Here is a 19,564-nt window from a genome sequence, read left to right as displayed (position 1 = left end):
GTGACCATTCACAACCATCAACACTATAACTGGGGGCAGAAAAGCAAACATATTGTCAGTCATGTCTATGTTACAAAAATATTGACCTATTTAATATTTTACAGTATCTACAACACAGTTATCACTTTAAACATTCCTTGTCTTAACTTGTTCCATATTATCAAGATTGTCTTCAATGTGCAACACAATCACTTTTGACACTTTTCTTCACGCCTCTAATTTTACAACTGTTACCTTTTACACACAAAAGCTTCATAACACCAGCTGCTAGATCAGTGGTCACGTTATGTTCTCCTACATGTGAAGATGGGAGACGTTCTCCAGGCAGAGCAGAGGCTCAGTTTGATTCACTTCAAGTCAATACTCCTCCACCTTCGAACTTCATTCGGTTTCACCTTCTGGGCCAGCAAGTTCACATAGTGTGTGTGTGTGTGTGTGTGTGTGTGTGCGTGTGTGTGTGCACGCCTTTGCCCTCATGCTTTGCTTTTCCTCAGCAGTGCTTTTGTCTGCATGTATGTACATATTCTGTTTGGACCCTTTGACGAGGGGCTCTGAGGTCAGCGGCAGGCATTTCAAAGAGGCGGCGCGAGCACACTTGAGAGTGGCTGCTGCTCATCTGTGTGTGTGTGTTTGGGGGGGGGGGCTCGAGAGTAATCTGATAGGGGATCTGGCCGTGGCTGTTGTTGAGTTCGGGGTGGTTCAAGGTTGGAACACGAGCCAAAGAAATCCATGTCATCCTGGAAAGAGAGCAGGAAGAGGAACACAGACACGCAGTGATTAGTAACGGATCTACCCGGAGCCAGCCAGGGGCCGACATAAAACAGGATAGTCTTGTCTACATCAAAGAGCTCCTGGCTTCTTTTACCAGCTGCTCTTCATGGACACACACGCACAGCAATGTCCCAAGAGGAGCCGAAAGTGTTATGAAACAATGGTTGCAGGAAATCTACATGCAGCAGTTTAAATGCTCCGTGATTTAGTCTGTGGGAATCAGTAAAAAATTATGAAATTTGAAATTTCATATGTGTTTTCTGCAGTGGGAGAGGCCATTTCTGTTCATTCTTTGCAGTTTGCTCTCTCATACTTCCTTCTTTGCTTGACACTCCAAGGAATCAGCAGAGCGTTTAGCAGTTTGCTTTGAGGCAACTCATCTTAAATCCCAGGGGAGTGTCCTCACACAACTTTCGAAACATGCATGGGGAAAACTGATGCATATCCAGGGAAGTGCTAAGCAAGCTGTCGGGGAGTTTGGTGGAAATTTGTGTGCAGTTTTGTTTCTATAGGTTTCTGGAGTTTGGCAATAAGGGCAATAAGTAGGCTCACCTTCCTGACTGGAGGAGTGCTGTTTGGGAATAAGTGCATCTGTCACAGTGTCACTGTAGCTCTGCCCGGCTCTCTCAGGTGAATTCTGCCTTGACCTGCACCCTTCTTCCTCCTCGTCATCCTCCTCCTCTTCGTCTACCTCCGGTCTCCCTGCAGGCTCAGCGTTGCAATGAGGCGGCGCCAGACCCTCTGCAGGCTCTGAAGTCGCTCTCATCCCGCCGTCCTCTTTGCAGGCAGACTCTGGACGTCCTCCCAGCTGCGTCGGGGTGCCCTCCTCATCCTGGTTTGTGTTTCTGGGGAGCCGAATAAAGACAGCTGTTATCACCACGAATCTCTGTTCACAGCCACACCCTGTGGCTTTTCATTTCTATGTGAAGTGCCTTTGTTGCCAGAGCTTCAAAGAGTCTAATTAACCACATGAAATTATGTGTGCAGCAACAGAACTGTTATGTGTTTGGCTGCCTGCTGTTCCCAGGTTTACTGTTGGCGTATCAAACACTAGCTGATGAAGAATGACGTTATATGAAGTTCCCACTGAAGAACACAAGTATGTTCCTAAACCATCCTCTGTACGTTAAGCCCTGTGTATGCCGTGACATATCTTCATTGCAAAGGCATGCAGTTGTGTGTATATAGTTGTAATTTTATTCTGTTTGTTGAGTGGTTGATGTTGGGTTTAGCTGTTAGCCAGCTGTAAAGGTTCAGCGCAGTCAGCAGAGCGTGGCGCAAACATTGTAGAGTTTTATAGTCATTTCCTCTCTGGGCTGAACAAAAGGTTTGCAGTCATGGTGTTCACCAAACACCGTGTCATGTGCAGTAGTAATGTAGCACATGACATATGGAGTTTGGTGATTACCCACTATTCTTTAAAAGGGAAAAACAACTAGGGAAAACTCTTAGTTAACGGCCTAGTAGTTGGAGAAAATGGTCATGCAGAATAAGGCATTAATAAGTAATGCCTTATTCTAATAAGTAATATTCATAATGACGAATAAAGAGCCAATATCCTACTAATATGCATGCCAATGAACAACTAGTTAATGGTGAACATAGCTACCTTAGTATAAACTGTTACCAAAAATAATTAAAACATTTCAGTCACAGTTCTGAGCCTGTTCGTCCTCACCCGTCACTGAGGCTCATCTGGGACTGGAAGGGACTGCTGTCCTGGCTGCGGCCCAGACTGCAGCTCTCATCACAGCACAGAGACGGGATCAGGTGGACTGGACCTGAAAATCACACAAATGCTAATTCACCCACGACGAGGCCACTGTACGGTACACCACTGAAGTGAGAATACAGTACTTTCCTTACAGTCGTGATGTTTGATGCCAAAACACAGCTGTTGTATAAAATCTGTTTAGGCTGAAGCACGACCTACCACAGGTGTGTCCGGGGCCCAGGTGACACTGGCAGCAGGGCCTCTGGGGGAAGTCGTGGAGCCAGCGTGGGTCCAGGCAGGACAGCTCTGCTCCACTGTAGGGACAATCCTGGGACCTCAGAGAGGCCGCTGAGGACACATGTTGGAGACAGTCAAACACTGATATACATACAACAACCATGGCCCAGTGCAGCAGAGGTATTCTACCAGTACCACTTCAATAACAATAACATGTCATTTAAGAAGGCTGTATAAATTAATGGTTAATAATTTGTTCACTAATGCTTTATAGATCAGCCAGAAGCCATTAAACAGAACAGGTTTTGGGTTGCCAGGTTGTGAAAAAACTTGGAAGGATCTTCTTATTACCAAACAAAAGGGATAAACAACTGCCAAGAATTTTTCACAACCTGGCAACCCATTGTTTGGCTCTATTAATGGCTTATAACTGATCTATAAACATGACTAAAAGATGTATTTACCATCTATGAAGCTCTTTATATAAGAATGCCTTGTTAATATTATAGAGAAAATGCTTCTTTCCTATCAAGAATAACAACAGAGCCCAGTCTGGATTTAGTTTTATTTTGTGTGTGTGTGTAATTGCTGCTGTCAGGTGCTCTGGTTGTGATGTCTATCTCACTGAACTTACATGCTCCCTTATGTGTTGGGAAATGCCTAACAACCCTCGGGTCCATGAGGCCGATTAAAATTCCTTTGTATAATTTCAAAAAACAACTGTGTTAGCGTTTTGTAGCAGCTTGGGTGAAGGGTGGGGTGCGTGTTTGTACTGAGTGAAACTACTGGCAGGATATTTGAAGTCAAGCATTCACTTCACACTATGGCAGCGAGAAAAACACAGAACTGGTAACGCCTTGGTAACTTGTACCACACTCTTTGTTTCAGGCCAGCTTACCAGGGAAACGTGATGTCATTAATTCTTTGCCTCGGGACGTTTCACATACTCGAACGCTTTTGGCCTCCAGAATGCTCCTCATTATACAAGTTCCCACAAATATGCAACATCAGGGTTTAATAAGGCTTAACACTGGAGATCACAACTGACAGCTGAACTGGCACTGTGTCTGTGTAGCTAACAAAGAGCGTGAAATCATGCCCATCCAAATGTATATAGTCTTTCTTTACCTTATTACGGGATGTATAAGTGCCACTCACATTTAAACCTGCACATTTTAACAACACTGATGCATTGAAAGTTCAGTATTGTAACAGTATTCAGTATTGTGCAGTGCACTAGGACATAAAACAGACAGCACACAAGCAACTGGGACTACTGATCACCATGTATATCTTCTTTGTTTGGCCATTCTGGTGAATGTGTTTTGGAATACATGGTAAAGCATGAGGCTTTCTTCCACTTTGGAAATCTTGATGAAAGAACAAAATGTACTGGAGATTCATTGGCTGTGCCTGCACCTGGGCAGCGGGGTTCAAAGTTCACCGCTTGCTGCATAGAACCACATGCAACCCCCAGCTCGTGAAAAACACACAGCCTCCATAGAAAGCTGTTGCAGCGGTGCATGAAAAGTCTGTCTAGTATTAAAATGTAAGTGTAGGCCTCGGCATTGGTCTGGACTGCATACACTGCACCAGTGCACCACTCATTAGTAAAACGCTTCAAAGAAGCCCCTAAAGCTCCGGCTCTTATTACCACGCTCCTCTTTCTCTGCATCATTCGGACGCACCCGTCCAGATTTCAGAGACACGCTGAAAATGTGAACATGTGAGTGCAGATACTCACCGCTGGGCTTCTTCTCCAGCAGCTGTCGCTTGCAGTAGATGACGCAGAGGACCAGCAGGGCCAGCAGCACAGTGGCCAGAGCGCTGCAGATGACCGCCGCCAGGGCCATGTCCCGCGGACTGGTCACCACCACGGGCAGCGGCACCAGGTTCACACGCCCGCTGCCTGTGAAGAGGGCGGAGGGACGTGAACGTTTAGTGCGGCTGAACAACGGGACGTGAAATGTTGAATGTTTCTGTGATTGACCGCATGACCGCCAAAAATGAATGCAATGAGTGGCATTAACATATTAGACCGGAGCTTTGAGACACTACAACGTATCTCTCATGAACAGCGGTTGTGAAGAAGACGGAAAAGACAGATGTGCAGTTACTTCACATTACCCGACACCCCTCAGCCAATCCGATCAGGTAATGTGAGACAAATTATCCCTTTTTGCCTTGAGCCAGTCATCTCTTTGCTGAAGTCTAATGAAATAAGCAGAAAAGTTCAAAGAGAAAATGCCTGTGGTGGATTCTCTCTTTATCTGCCTCTGTCTTCTCCACAGAAGATGATTTACAGACGTTTCACCCCCCCATCCGCCCCCAGGCTCCCTCACATGCTAATCACGCAGCCCAGAAATCAGGAGGCAGACATGCAGGTCAGGCTTTTGAACCAGGTCGGATATGAGTGTGTGGGTGACGGAGGGAGAAAACAGATTGGACAGACATCACCGTTGCGGTTGAACAGTCTTAGGAAGGTTCCTAACTGAGTGAAATGATGTGAAGGAAAGGTGCTTCAATGCTTACTTCCTTATCTCCTTTAGCCTAGGGTACACGGGACCAACCAAACACATAGGACCCCATTGTTTTTACACTTCTGTGTGTCGTTGTGTGTGTGGCGTTGAGTTGTGTGCACATGCACAGATTTCGTGATTAAGCTGCTGTTAAACAGTTCTGCTGCCCGAGGGGAAGCGTGATGTCACTGCGTGCCCCTCCTTCAGGACCCCTTCACACACTCTCCTATAAACACTTCTTGCCTCGAGAATGTTGCTCGTCGTCATGCAAGTTCTCACAAATTCAGAACATCAGGGTTTCATACGTCTTAACGCTAGACATCACGACGTAAGACAGATGTCCTGGCACTCTCGTTTGAAAAATCTGGCTTCGGCTACGTGTAATTATCCCTTCAAGCCTTCATCAGAGATAAAGGAACAATACCCGATCCACATGTAAACGAAAGAACAGTGAAATTCAAAACACAACGGCAGCTTTCAATCACTCTCACACTTTTTTTTTTTTTAAAAAGGGATGGACACAAGATGATTATGAGTTCACATTTTCTGACACTGTCTAAAGCTGCATTACTTGAATTTATTTTGTTTTTTTTGGCTACTTGGACACAGTGGAACAGGTTATAAACAACACCTTAAAAAATTGTTGTGGCCAACATGTTAGCAATGTTATGCCTGTGGACAACAACGCACATAGCAGACATGGAGCAGCATCAGGTTTCAGTGTTTGTGTCCCCCTGATAAATGTAAGCCCAACATTCACTCTCTTTTAGCTCTATTTTTGGTCTCTACCAACTCCTGAGGGAAATATACGTGTCTTTAGCTGCTAAATGCTCCACTATGTCCACCAGCAGCTAGCAGCTAGCATTGTCTGCTTTTTATGTGAGACTGTTTGCAGCTGCCTGCTGCGTCTTGAAACGATCAATGAGAGTGGTGAGACTGAACGAAAACATTATAGCTGTGGGCCGGAAAACCAAAACTATTATCTGAAGGGCACTAAAAGAGCTGAGGGGAAACGCAGATGATTGGATGATACTCTTTCTATTTTCTTTTACATTACACAAAGGTGTTTAACCCATTGTTAGTATTAAAATGTTGATTAGTGGGGCTTTAAGCTTTCTTTCCATTGGTAATATTTGTGAACAATAAGAAAAAGGCCTTCGTTCAACTACATTTATCTCCAAAATTTTAAGTAAGATGAGGTGACACAAAATGCTTATTTTAATTTCTCCGTAGTCTTACTATCTTAAGCTACGTGTTAATAAATAAATATTGGCCCTTTAAAGGCCCAGTGTGTAAGATTTAAGCATTTAGTGTTGAGAACCAACAGAATATCCCTCGCCTCACCCTTCCCTATGTTGGCCTCTAAAACCGCGAAAAAACGTAATGTGGTCTCTCTCGAGCCAGTTTGGTTTGTCCGTTCTGGATCACTGCAGAAACACGGCAGTGCAACATGGCAAACTCGCTACCTCTGAAGATATCCAGAGGTAACAAAAACATGATCACTCTCTCCAGGTGATTACACGCTGCTGAAAACTTACTCATGAATATTGCCTTTCATTATTGCCAATTGATGCAGCTAAATCCCGCACACTGAACCTTTAGCACTGTAATAAAATCCCAATAACCCAGTGAAGCATACTCTGAGGGGGAAAATACCATTCAGATGAATCCCTCACATTCCAGTGGAGGAGACATCACTCAGTGTTAGGGAGAATCACTGGTGTGTCTAATTACCCGATGGTCTCTGATAGGTGACATGAAATTTCCAGCAAAAACAGCTACACTTGTCTGGGATTGTGCGAATAAGCACCAAGTCCTTCTATTTCTGACTGCGGCCCGAGACTCAACCGTGACACGAACAAATCATGCGGCTTTCTGGATTTACTTGGAGTTATTGAGTTCTAAACATCTGCAGCAGCGCATCAGTGATCCTCTGCAGCTGTTCATCACGCACAAATTGTATACAAAGACACAGTGACTTTCCAGACATCCTGTGCGATAGCAGAACGATCGGGGAGCTGCGTTGCATCAGCATGCGAGCTGCATGTCCTCCCATGACAACCTCTCTGGTTTGTAGCTTTAACAGGGAGTCGGAGAACAAACAGTAGCACGCCTGAGCTCTCAGAGTGACTGGCATTTCTCTCTGGGGCTAGGTACATAAGGCTTAACATAATCGTGATCATTATCGGTAATCAAATACGATCAATGCATGTATGGTAGAGAGGGCGTGGGTTATTGCAGAGAAAACAGTAAGAGTATGTGAGACCACTCAACAACACGTGGGAAGAAAATAAATTGCGAGCCATCGCTGATGAACGTGGCAAATATAATGAATGAGTTTTTGTTTGAGAAAACAAAACCTGCTGTTTGCTTTTCAGTACATTAATCATAAAGGGAACTGGTCTGAACCTTTTCACATCCAAGAGCTCTTTGTTATGCAATGTAAACATTACTTTAGCTCTGGCAGTTTTTTTATTCAGTCGGATAGGGGATAAGGGTATTTTAACATTCCTCCTGGGGGGGGGGGGGGGGACAAAAAATCTCAAAGCAGCGCTTCCAAACTCAGTTTGACCCAGAGGGCACGATAAAGGAGCATATTGATACAGGCACAGAAAGGCACATAATGCCAAAAACATGTCACTTGTTACTAAAATAAACTGCCACATTCCAGTGCCAGATCTTAAAAACTGTTATAGCTGCCAGCAACAAGACAGCTAAAATCACTACAACCGCTCTAAATCATTTATACAGCAGCATTTCTATGAAAAGGCTCTGCGTACAATTAGGCCGTTAACTTTTTATTTGATCACCCTGAACAGCAAAGTATCAGGCATAAATGAACATTAATAAATAACTATTAACCCCTTGACGCCTGAATTTATTTAGAATTATATTTAAAAATTAATTCTTTGTGTTTTCGCTTTCAAATTGATCCTAAATTAAGAGGAGTTTGTTAATTTTTCTGTAGCACACACAATAGATATAAATTTAGGTATGATGCAAATAAGCAACAACAGGTGTTAATACTAAAATGCAATAAAAATACTTTTTTTTTTCAAAATTCATAAATGTGCATTATAAAAGCCATTCAAAATTCATTTATTTCATCAAAACAGCCACAAAACTGGCTTACAACCATTACATTTTAACAACAACACAAGAGATGTAGTTTTTACTTTGACCGGTCCGACAAGAAACCAGTGCTTGCATAAAGGTTCCTAGGTCTGTGTTGAATATGCACAAACTGGCATTAGACGAATGCATGCGTGATTCGGCTGCAATGTGGATTAAAGCGGTATGATGCGAATTCGCAACAATCGGCGTTAAGGGGTTAAATTCCTGTTAAAACTATAATACAAATATGCATCTATTACTATAAACAGTGGATGGTTTCTCGGAAGGACATAGCACCATGATTTGTATTCAAGAGTTCTCCTAGCAGGGATCACCATAATAACCTTCACATGCACATGAACTGTATTGACCGTGGTGTTTACGTTTGGTCTGCACTGTCAAGATCAAATTCGACTCATTCAAGGTGAGCATCATCTGGCCCACAGCACAAAGGCAGCCTGTTATCAGAGGCCCAGCAGCTGCAGCGAACACAGATAAACACCGGCCCATTGAAGAGACCTCACCTGCTGATATTATCTCCACACAAACCCGACCAATAAACCGCAGCCTTTCATAGACTCCCCGCCTGTTGACTTTATGCAAAGCCACACACTTGAAATAAAAGGAGCACTTCTTTACACCTCAGACGGATCTTTGACATTCGTCTGTACAAAGTCTTTTAAGAGGCTCTTCAGGAGGACTGAGCACCGTTTAAAGTCTCACGGTAACGAGACGATCGCATGCAATAAGTCAGCCTTTGAGTCCCTTCAGGAATACGCTCTTTATCTCAGCATTTATTATGGGAAATACTATTTGAATCACTATTGTTAGAAATGAGCATGTAGTTTGAAAGTAATGTGTAAAAGTTAAGTTCTGCTTCTTGATACTGATGTCCTGAATGACTCCATCACTACACGCTGTCTGCTCTAGAACAGCTCCTCCAGGTGCAAATATATTCTACACAAAAACACCTCCACAGGAGCTCATGCTGAACTTCTGGTGCCTGTGGCCTGGTGTCTCTGAGCTATAAGAGGCAACATACTGAATTGCCATTTTGCATTCTTTGAAACTGAAACTGGATACGTCTGCTGCGATGATTTATGACATCCAGCAGAGTAACACCCAAGGTGTTGTGTTTGTTTTAAAACACTTCATAATCATCGCTTCTTGTAATGTGGCAACACCAAACATCATTACGCCGTGAGGTTGCGGTTTGATAATTGCACGATGACTTGATTAAGACGCCAGTGAGGATAAACTGCCGCTGACAGCTGAGTGGCACTGTGGACGGGAGTTCGACGGTCGGTTTGAATTGCTGGCAGGCAGCTGGAGTCAGGAATGTTTCCTGTACCTTTGCCAGCCTGGTACATTTTGTGCCATCTGTAGTGAGGACTGCCTGCATGACGCTTTGAAGTCAGCCAGCATACCGTGTTACAAGATGGAGTGTTGAGGTTATCGGGAGGGACCAGAGGCTTGTTGGCTCATGTTTCCTTCGGATCGTCCTCATCAGGAGGTCAGCAGCATGTAAAAATGATAAGTGGCACCTATTTGCCTCATTTCTTTAAAATATTAGTGGAAAGGTCAAAGAGAAATGATGCTTCATGGCTGCATTGCAAACCCCCGCCACTGTTATAAGTATAATAAATGAGTAATAATGACAATACAGAGATAAGCTAAAAAAGAGCAGGTAGGATCCTCTCTACTTGTGTGAGTAGGTGCATGCATGCGTGTGTGTGTGTGTGCGTGCCTATGTGTGTTCGCATGGTCCAGTCAGCTCTGCGAGATCTACCGTGACAGCGAAAAACTCCAGCAGATGAAACACATTAAAGAGGCTGAAGGAATCCATAAAACACAATCTCGTTTTTACTCGGCCCCACAAAGCGGGTGGGGGGGGGGGGCGAAGAAAGGCGGGGCGGTTTAAGATTTACAGTCCACCCAGACGGAGACTGCTTCCCCTGCACAGCTGCACCACTGCCCCGGGCCAGTGTGGCCTATTAGAATGATCTGCCCTTTAAGTTTTCACCACCCTCCTCAAGATAACACTGGAGGGAGGGAGCAAGACTTTCAAACATTTGGAAACGCTCCGCTGAGAGTCCCTGTGGAAGCCAACGAGCAGCTATGCTCTCAGACACAATGGCCATTTTGTTTCGCCGGCCCCCTCCAGTATCAAAACGGGAAGCTGCGCAGATGGACAAATGAGCAGACAGAGGGAGGCCAGTTGTCCCAAGGCCGGCATTCACCCTACAAACAGTAAACGCTGCTTGCAGCGATATATTTAGTTTAAATCAAGCAGCTCAAACAGCGGATGGTCTGATGAATTCATGACTCTTTACATTCGGGGCCTCTGAGCATAGAACAAACATGTTTTTTTTTTTTTTTTTAGTTATCCCAGAGCTGTCTCCATTTATTTAACACAGGGTTGCTAACCCTGGCTGGGACTGTGCTGATGCTAACGCTGCCAAAAGCCTCCTCCAAAAACAGCTGCAGTCTCCTCTGCCATCAGGAAGTCACACTCAATTACCAAAGGTATAAGTTCACTCGCCTGTTGGTTTTATGTGGAAACCTGAAATCATGAGGTTGTACTTAACTACTTATAATGGCCGGAAGACAGAAGTTAATTGGATCTGTAGCCTACTGGAACATGAGCCCTGCTTTGTGAACATACTGTAACACACCTCCTGTCTGCTTTTTGCATGATGGATCGCTACAAAAGGTAATAAATTGTGCTACTTGAGCGCACTCCCTGTCGTGTTTACCCCGGTGCACAAGAGCGCGGCCGTTTTTTTTTTTAAATGCTACGGACGAACGTTTTTGTCTCCAAACGTCAATGGAGGTTTTGTTCAAGGAAGTTTGCTCGTTTAATCCAAACTGAGTGCTAAAAATGAGTGACATGTTCTGAGCTAATATAATCCAGTGTTGGCAAATCCAGCATTATGTTAGTGGTATCCATTTCAGCTTTTCAACTGCTCAGCTTGTAAATCCAAGCATTTATTTGCACATATAGCACAGCCGCTCGGCTCAGCGAGACTTAGTGAATGAACTATGGCTCGCTCCACCCTTTAAAGGCTGTGGTTCTGGTTACTCCGAGGACCTTGTGCCGGCACGTTGTGTGTGTACAGGCTTTGTTGTGGCACTGCAGCCTGAGTTTTGGTTCGAGCAGGATTTGGCTAGAAGTTCAATGGTGTGCTGTAGCTGGTGATGTTTGCTTTCAGACTATTGTATCCCTGCTGTTTCATCTTAAAACATCACCTATTGTGGGCTGGGATGAATAGCCTGCATTCATGGGAGCATTTAACAAAATGCCCCACTGATGTTAGGCCAACTGTTAGAAGATGTAGAAAGGAAAGGTGCTTACAGTGAGGCTCATAAGGAGGTGGAGGGTCTCCACAGGGTATGCACTCCATGTCTTGGAAGCCACTTAATTTTGTCTTCCTGTAATATCTGTTGAAGACACAAAATTACATGTTTTAACCTTCAAAGCTGTAGTGAACACAGGAGCAGCAAACATGCGCGGTTCATAGTGCTACATATTAATGAGACTGGTGTGTTGTAACGTGTTTCTGACTGGTGGAACTATGTGTGTCCTCTCACCCCGGCAGACAGTCGCCACACACGGCGTTGCTCGTGGTGGAACAGTTGCCCTTCTGGAAGCGGTTGATGAGTCCACAGTCCAGGCAGGGCTTGCACTTCTGCAGGCTCCGGTCCTCTTTGAAGCGACTGCTCCGGCAGGGCACGCACCGGGCATCCTCTCCATAACCAAAGCCACATTCCTGGGGGGATTAACGGGAGAAATACACCGGGTAAGAGGTGGGGTCGGCGGTTTGGGGAGATGTGCAGCTGGTGAAAAGGGGGCTTGAATGTGGACTACCGGGGGTCTGGAATTAAAGAATGATCTTGGCTCGCGGGATCAGAGGAGAACAATGGCTTGCCTCTTTTGAGAGTCCATCTTACACTGGCAATAATCTCCCTGACTCTCTCAGTATGAATGAGCAGCCTTCCGCTGCAAGACCCAGAAAGGCCAGGCATTTGAATAATAAAGGGCCTGGGGGACACCCACTGTTGTATTATTGCAAGTTTATTGCTGTGTTTTTGTGCGCCTGCCTCTCAAAGTAGACTCAGTGAGTGTCCCGTTGATTGAGAGGCCAGCAAGCAAAGGAAACGCTTGAGGAAGGGGGCAAGGATTATGGAGAGGTATATGGAGAAAATAAGATGAATACTTTTTGTGTTCAACAATTGAAAGTGCATTTAAAAAGCACAGCTTCCTTACTGTGTGTCTGAGCTCATGCTGAGTCACCTTTTGAGGATTTGTTCACCTGAACCAAGCCAAATTTAAATTATGAAAGATATTTTCAGGAAAAATGTGAAATATAAGACACTTACACGCCATTTTCTACAACTAAAAATACAGACAGAAGATCAAATATGTATTTTATTTGGTTAGCAGATTAACTCTATCTCAGATTTAACATTGTTTTCTTGTTCTATACAGCAACTGGCGTGGAAACACAGAAATATAGTTTACAGGCAAAATTCAACATGGTGTGAGGAAGCCTATCTCAACACTAAATTAACCACGGATGTATTACTAATTCTAATTATTACTCTGGCTGTTCATTTCCATCTGCCAGTGTTAGTCTTGTTTTGTCTCTATCGGCTCTCTGTCACACGCCTAAAAATGATGTTGAAAGACTGGTGACCTCAATGACAAACTGACATTTACATGACAGCTGATATTACTGTACAGCACACTGCGTGAAAAGACCCTGCAGGGCTGACATCATACGTTGATCATTCATTATCAGCTCCATAGCAGCTGCCCTCCTGTCGTCCAGTGTTGCCACACTTCAGTCCAATAAAGCCAGGAGGATCGACAGGATGGTGGTGGTGGTGGTAGGGGGTGCTCATATATCATTAAAGTGAAGGCCAGCTTCAAACACGGCGTCTCTCCTCTCTTCTCTCCTCGCCCGTGTCCCGTTTCACTGCCCGGGCATGCAGTCCTGCTGGAATGTGGGCACAAGAGTCCGATATGGGGGTTGGGTTTGGGGAAGCAGACTGGCGAGAAATGAGAAGGGGAGGTGAGGGGCAGAGATGTGATGGTGCGATGGCACCGCAGAGTCGGGACAGAAGATGAGGATTTCAGTCTTTCCAGCCAAACATATGTGAGCCTGACATTGAACCCTTGGGCCAGGCCTGGGCCTGCGGTGGACCAGCGAGGGCTGGACTATTGCAGCTGTTGTTATGAACTCTCCATATAAGGTCTTGCTCTCCAGCGGGGCAGGGAACAGTGGAGGTGGTGGGGGGAACGTAGGAAGGGAAGAGACAGAGAAAGAGTGAGAAACGGAGAGGGGGTGGCTGATGAGTGATAAAGAGGAGAAAGAGGAATAAAGAAGACTCGGCCGCCCACTTTTGCAAGCCAAGATCTTGCCTGTCTGAAGGGAATAAGCTCAGACTGAACCAGGGGAGGCTGGAAAACTACCACAGCACTGAACTCTAAAACTGGTTCTTCAGAACGTGCTGTAGGCCCAGCCACTGCAGGGTACCTCACAGTGGTTCTGTGACCCACTTCCACATGAAGGATAGGGGCCCCGGGACCGTTCGCCCCCGCTAGGCCCAGCACTGGCACAAGCTCTGCCTGTGGGGCACCGCATGGCAGGATGGGGGCTGATGCCACGTTGACACAGCAGGTCAGAGCGCTGAAACAAAAGGCGAATGCAGCCAACTTCTGGCCCTCTGATCCAGGCAGCACAGATCATCAAGGAGCGATCTCTTTCTTCTTTTATCCCCGCTAACAAAGCTCAACAGAGCCGACAGCCTGCGCTCACTGAGACTAGTGTAGCAGCTGAAAGAAGAGCTATACTCAGTGCTAACCTGTGATGTTGAAGTTATTATTGAATGAGAGGGTGAGCACACAATGTATAAGGCTTTCCCAACACATCACTACCATTAAACAGCCACATATCGACAAAAGAACACATTCAGTCTGTTAACCCTCCCTGAAAATAGCATATGTTCAGAAGATCGAGGATATAATTTGCAAAATAACGCATAAACGCACACACACACAAAAAAGGAGGAAAGTTAACTCCCTATCACACACATCTGCTAGCAGCTGAGGGACAGTATTTTCATGTTTCCCTGCAGGGACATCTTAGATTATTCGTGTACTGCTTGTCCATTTCCACACGGTACGTTAAGGTGATTTCATGTCAAAGCCGTCCAAAGAAAGCAGATGCTTAACATCCCGTTTCCCTGTACTATCTCCCGATCTGGTTTGGGTGAGACTGCCAAGCACAACAGCAGTGTGGAGGGGGAGAGCTGGCTGGGACCTGAAGCATGTTCAGACGCAGAGATATTTCTGAGATTAGGAGGGAATCACATGGGGGGCGGGCCAGTCAGATGACCTGGTAACGGAACAACGCTGAAAACAATGCATGTTAATTAAAGCCGTGCTCTGTCTTGGACAAAACACACTCCTTACTCCTTTTGTTTTACTCTATTACTCTTTTTGAAGCTTTTTTTTGCTGCTTGTGCACTTCTTGCACCACTGTTTCTCATCTTTAGCCAGTACCATCCAAAAGTCCTTTGGCCTGGGAGTGTGGCTGAAGGAAATCTTATACTCTTGCTACATACTACAAGATGTTGACACATCAAAGTTGTGTTCCTGCCTACCTTTTTTTTTTGCCACTGGCAGTTTTCCAGCATGCACTGGAAAGCAATTCACCCCTTCTCCTTCACGCTTGACACAACACGAGAGACTAACTCACTATGAATGAAACCTAGAATGAAATATGTCTGAAAAAGAAGAACTGGTTTTAATGGACGCTCCCTCTGTTTGGGTGGTTCTTTTAGCTACAGTTAGTGTGAAGGGGCTAATTGATGTTTGTCAGGCCGCCTAAGAGCAGCTTCCAGAGGCAAACTTCCAGAGCAAACTGGGCCACATTCCTCTGGGATCTCTATGGCAGCTGCACAGAGTGACTCCAAAAGTCTGCTTCCCTCCCAACAGTCAGTCCTGCCTTTCAGAGTATGGACAGATTGTCTTGGTTACGCGGAGTTCAGATCAGAAATTGTGCCTCTGGGAAACTTTCTCTGAGTGCAGGCCTAGGTCTCCGCTGTGAGCTGACATCCCGCTACCTTCAGAGAAAGAATGAGGCAGCCAATTATTAACCAGGACCCCAGGGTGGCTAGCAGCATTCATGCCTGTTGAGCTGGCAGAGGAATACGAGGACTACTGAAGCGTATTACCAACCACAGAGTGCATGTCTGTGAGCACTGAGATTAAAGGCAACTGGCCTTAAATGCATGTGTGCAACAGATGTCAAGGGTGGTAGTGTTTTTTTCACCAGTACTCCAAGGCGTAGTGGAGTGTAAACCCACCTATAGTCAAACTACCAGCCATTTTATTTGCAAAACCATGTTTAAATAAGGCTGCCATTAATGTTAACGGTGTAAATATACATAATAAACTGAAAGTTAATTTATGAGGGCAGAAATAACCCTCTCAAACCCTTTAGCTTCGAGTCCTATCTTATTTTCCTTGGCACTTCAGTATCTTTTGACTTTATAAATAAAAGCTATATGCTTATATTAGCTGCCAGTTTATTAATTACGCCTAGCTAGTCTAATACCACAGCCCTACGATAAATCCTACATTCACGTTCAGTTTTTGTTGAATATTTTGATTCAGCTAACTCTCAAGTTGAATCAATACTGAGAACTGTTTCTAATATTAAGCCAATCATATAATTGGATGATTATTTGTTAGTCTGTGTATTACAGTTAAAGTACTGAATGACCTGTCAATCACTTTGGGAGTAACAAGATCCAGTCCATTTTAAAATTTGGTGATGGAGATTATGGGTTTCACTGTCTTGTATTAACCTTTTTAATATCAAAACAAGGGAAACTACGGTAGAATTTTCAAATTATTTTATATAATAATATTTTTCAAAGCTGCATATGACGCAGAAGTTTTGAGGTGTACCGTTATTTACTATTGAATTGATTTAAAAAAAACTAAAATCTTAATATGTTTGATGTGTAATCTGTCACCTTTACACTTGCAAAGGTAGGTGCATAGCTGCTGCCACAGAGGAAAGCCTTTGCCGACACTACAGAGGCCTGTTTGTACAAAGCACACAAAAACCTGTGGCTAAGGTGGTGGAAAAAACTGTATTCCCAGTCGAGAGAGCAGCAAGCTTAGGCATGGCTGGCTTCAAACAGTGAAGACAATAAGTTGGACAGGGTGCAATGGGGAAAAACAATGCAAGCCATTCAGCTGCAGAAGGTCAAAAGTATGGGTGTGACTGATTAAAGAAGGGTCGGTGTTCTACAAAAGCTAATAACGGCTTGGCTGTTCGCGGCATGAAAAAGAGGAAGTAATAAATAACGTTGGTTCCCTGGATAAGACACAATTTTCTAAACAGTGATGTCCTTTCTTTTCACAAATTCAACAGTGTCAGAATTTTTTTTCACTGCAGGAATAATCCAACGTTGTTTTTTTTTCACTTTAAGGAAGTTGATTCAACTGACCTGTTACAGATCTCTTGTGTTACTACGCTTTCCTTTTCCTAAATAAACAACTGACGATACTTTTTCCTTTTAGCGGCTCGGTGGAAAATGCTCCCGAGTGAACATAGTACCATTAAACCTGAAGTTAATTTGAGTAAGGTGATAAAAAAAAACAGAAGAAATACAGAACTGTTTTATTCCAACCTTTGATAGCTCCTGTCCTGCATCACACTGCTTGCAGGGTTTACAGTTCCCAAACCGGTCCTTGTACTCCTGTTCTCTGCATTCTCTGGACTCCTCCTCGGCACTCACAGGAATCTGAGAGGGACAGTCATTTGGTGAAAGTTAGATTCCTGCATTTCATCACCACTTTCATCCATAACAGAGAAAGCAGACTGAATCCCGAGCTATGCATCATAATCTCTTATAATAGTTTAAGGGGATCAGCCCCCGCCTTGGACTCTTCTTGAAAACAAGTCTGATACTGTTGGGATGAGATAAGATGAACTTTAATGAGCCCTGTGGGAAAACTGCATAGTTGCAGCAGCAGAATCTAAGTCAAAAGCAACAATACAGGGCTCGCCAAAAACCAGAGACTAGATAACAAATAGAATGGGGACGGTGCAGTGTAGAAAGGTAAAATGATACTCAGCATTGTCAGTGTTACCAGTAAGGGGTTTATAGATCGCACTGTGTGAGCAGCTGTCTGTTTAACACTGGCATGCAGTGCAGTTCAAGTTCATGTGCGCAGTTTGTGCAAAAACTTGGAGTCCGCAGCCTCTGCAGTTCACTTATGCAGAATCTTCCCTTCAGAAGTTGGGGTTTCCCCAGTTGGAGAAGGTGTGAAATGCTGGTGAAAGCTTCGGAAAAAGCTAGCGAGTGGACCTCGAGTTAACTTTTATTTTGTTAGACCACTACTCCCTTAGTCAAGAATGACCTTTCACAATCAAATAAAAGAGTGGAACAGAATAAAATCAAATGGAGGAGAATATGTACTCGTCCACCGTGTGTTTGCAGTGTATCTTCCAGAAATGTTTACAAGACTTTAACAGGGAAGCCACATGCACAATAACAACAGATTTAGGGTTAATAACAGGTTGGCCGCAAATCAGAAACACTACATTCTCTCGCTTGTGCTCAAAACAAAAAGGTCGATGAAACGCTCACTCACCAGAGTTGAATATATGACATGTGCTGCTAGTAGAAGTGAGAAGGTGTGCTGAAACATCCACACCATTTTGATGAGCCCCTTGTTGCCTGCAGCTGGAAAAAGGTCGCAACAATAGAAGACTGAGGTTCACAGTGGTATTAAAATGTTTGTCTCTGTCAGACACAATTAATAACTTATCAAGAAGAAAAACATGTTTGGCTGGGTCACATTCTAAAACAATAAAAAATGACTTTGATTACTAGCAATAGGGACAAGTTCAGTTGTCATTAAACACTAAGTGATGGGTTTTCTGATCATTGTAAACATCAATACAGCTCCCTCGATGAATTATAACAAGCACACAGAAAAAATATGTGGTACAATCATACAGTGTGGAATAAGCTGGAATTTTCATCCTCTAAGCTACAGAGGTAAGGCAGTAATAAAAGTTTTAAAAAGCATTATAAGGGATTAAGTACGTATATAATGTATAATAAAGCAGGCACACTGCAGGCTGGTAAGCACCAATTTAAAAACTAACCTGACGCACGTGCAAACTGCATCAATTCATTGATGCTGTTTGATTAAAGTCATCAGGGGCTGACAGCTTCCATAGCTTCACACGAGGAACACTTCACAGTCCTCATAGGACCATTACATCAAAATGTCTCAGAAACACATAATATTGTCACCATGTGACCAACATCAGCCAAAGATCACTACAGATCCGTCTGTGAAGTGCAGTCTACTAACTCCTGACTTTTAGGCGGCAGTTTATTTTACAGTGGCGCAATAATAACATTAAATCACTCTTAAACAATAGGTTGCATTTAATAACTAGAGGTTTGCTGTTGTCTCGCGCCCTGAAATTAACCAAAGGCTTGTTCCATATCGTACGTCGCGGACGCATTAACTGCGAGTGTCCAGAAGTGATTAAACAAAGCTCTTCTTACCTGCTAAAAAAGGAGCGTGATGATCAAAGTAGCGCTCGTTAAAAGTCGAAAGCAGACCGGTGAGAGGTGTGGTGGTGTGCTTCCCGCACCGGTCTGCTCACCATGTCTGCCAGCCCCCAGCTCAGCACAGAGGAGCCGCGGCGGATCGAGGACGAGCCCAGCGCCCAGATCAAAGGCGGAGAGAGAGGGAGAGAGGGGGGTGGCTTTATGGATCTGAAGCGCGTGTATCTGATCTGTGATCAGTGTGCTCGACATCAAAGACCCGGTCCCACAGAGAGCCAGTCCCACAGCGCTGACTGAGCTCAGTGTGCACGCTGTGATCAATGCGAGCGTTTCCATTCAGCTGGGGGGGGGAAACAAAACAAAACCAAGTAATGTTGAAACACAAGAGGAGGACCAGAGCCACTCCGCTGTGTGTGTGTGTGTGTGTGTGTGTGTGTGTGTGTGTGTGTGTGTGTACTGTTTATTTGCTGCTTCATGGCAGTTTGCGTTCTGGAGTTTGAGAGTGGTTCCCAAACAGTGGTCCGTGGACCTCTAATGGTCGTTCACAGTGTCCCTACGGTCCCCACGTACAAGTTTTTATCTACCTTATTGACTG

At 44.4% G+C, this 19,564-nt stretch overlaps 1 protein-coding gene across 1 annotated transcript; it reads right to left on the bottom strand.

Moving 5' to 3' along the window:
* Positions 1–509: 509 nt before the first annotated feature.
* On the bottom strand, positions 510–19,285 carry tnfrsf19 (tumor necrosis factor receptor superfamily, member 19). The gene is made up of 10 exons (XM_041940737.1): positions 18,967–19,285; positions 18,035–18,126; positions 17,068–17,181; positions 11,947–12,125; positions 11,711–11,796; positions 4,467–4,631; positions 2,705–2,833; positions 2,450–2,552; positions 1,324–1,616; positions 510–737 (listed from the first exon to the last, which is right to left on the bottom strand). Exons 2-10 carry the CDS (start codon positions 18,098–18,100, stop codon positions 733–735), a joined length of 1,140 nt encoding a protein of 379 aa, XP_041796671.1. The 5' UTR covers positions 18,101–18,126; positions 18,967–19,285; the 3' UTR covers positions 510–732.
* Between the last annotated feature and the right edge of the window lie 279 nt (positions 19,286–19,564).

Source organism: Chelmon rostratus, chromosome 7, assembly GCF_017976325.1.
Source record: "Chelmon rostratus isolate fCheRos1 chromosome 7, fCheRos1.pri, whole genome shotgun sequence".
In the NCBI taxonomy this organism is placed as follows: domain Eukaryota; kingdom Metazoa; phylum Chordata; class Actinopteri; order Chaetodontiformes; family Chaetodontidae; genus Chelmon; species Chelmon rostratus.
Note: the sequence above shows the minus strand (reverse complement) of the source record. Positions and strands in the feature narration are given on the sequence as shown.

Coding starts and splice junctions, on each gene's coding strand:
- tnfrsf19 (XM_041940737.1), bottom strand. CDS start 18,100: ATGGTGTGGATGTTTCAGCACACCTTCTCACTTCTACTAGCAGCACAT. Junction 17,182..18,034: donor ATGTCATATATTCAACTCTG/GTGAGTGAGCGT, acceptor TGTCCCTCTCAG/ATTCCTGTGAGTGCCGAGGA. Junction 2,553..2,704: donor GGGCCCCGGACACACCTGTG/GTAGGTCGTGCT, acceptor TGTGATTTTCAG/GTCCAGTCCACCTGATCCCG.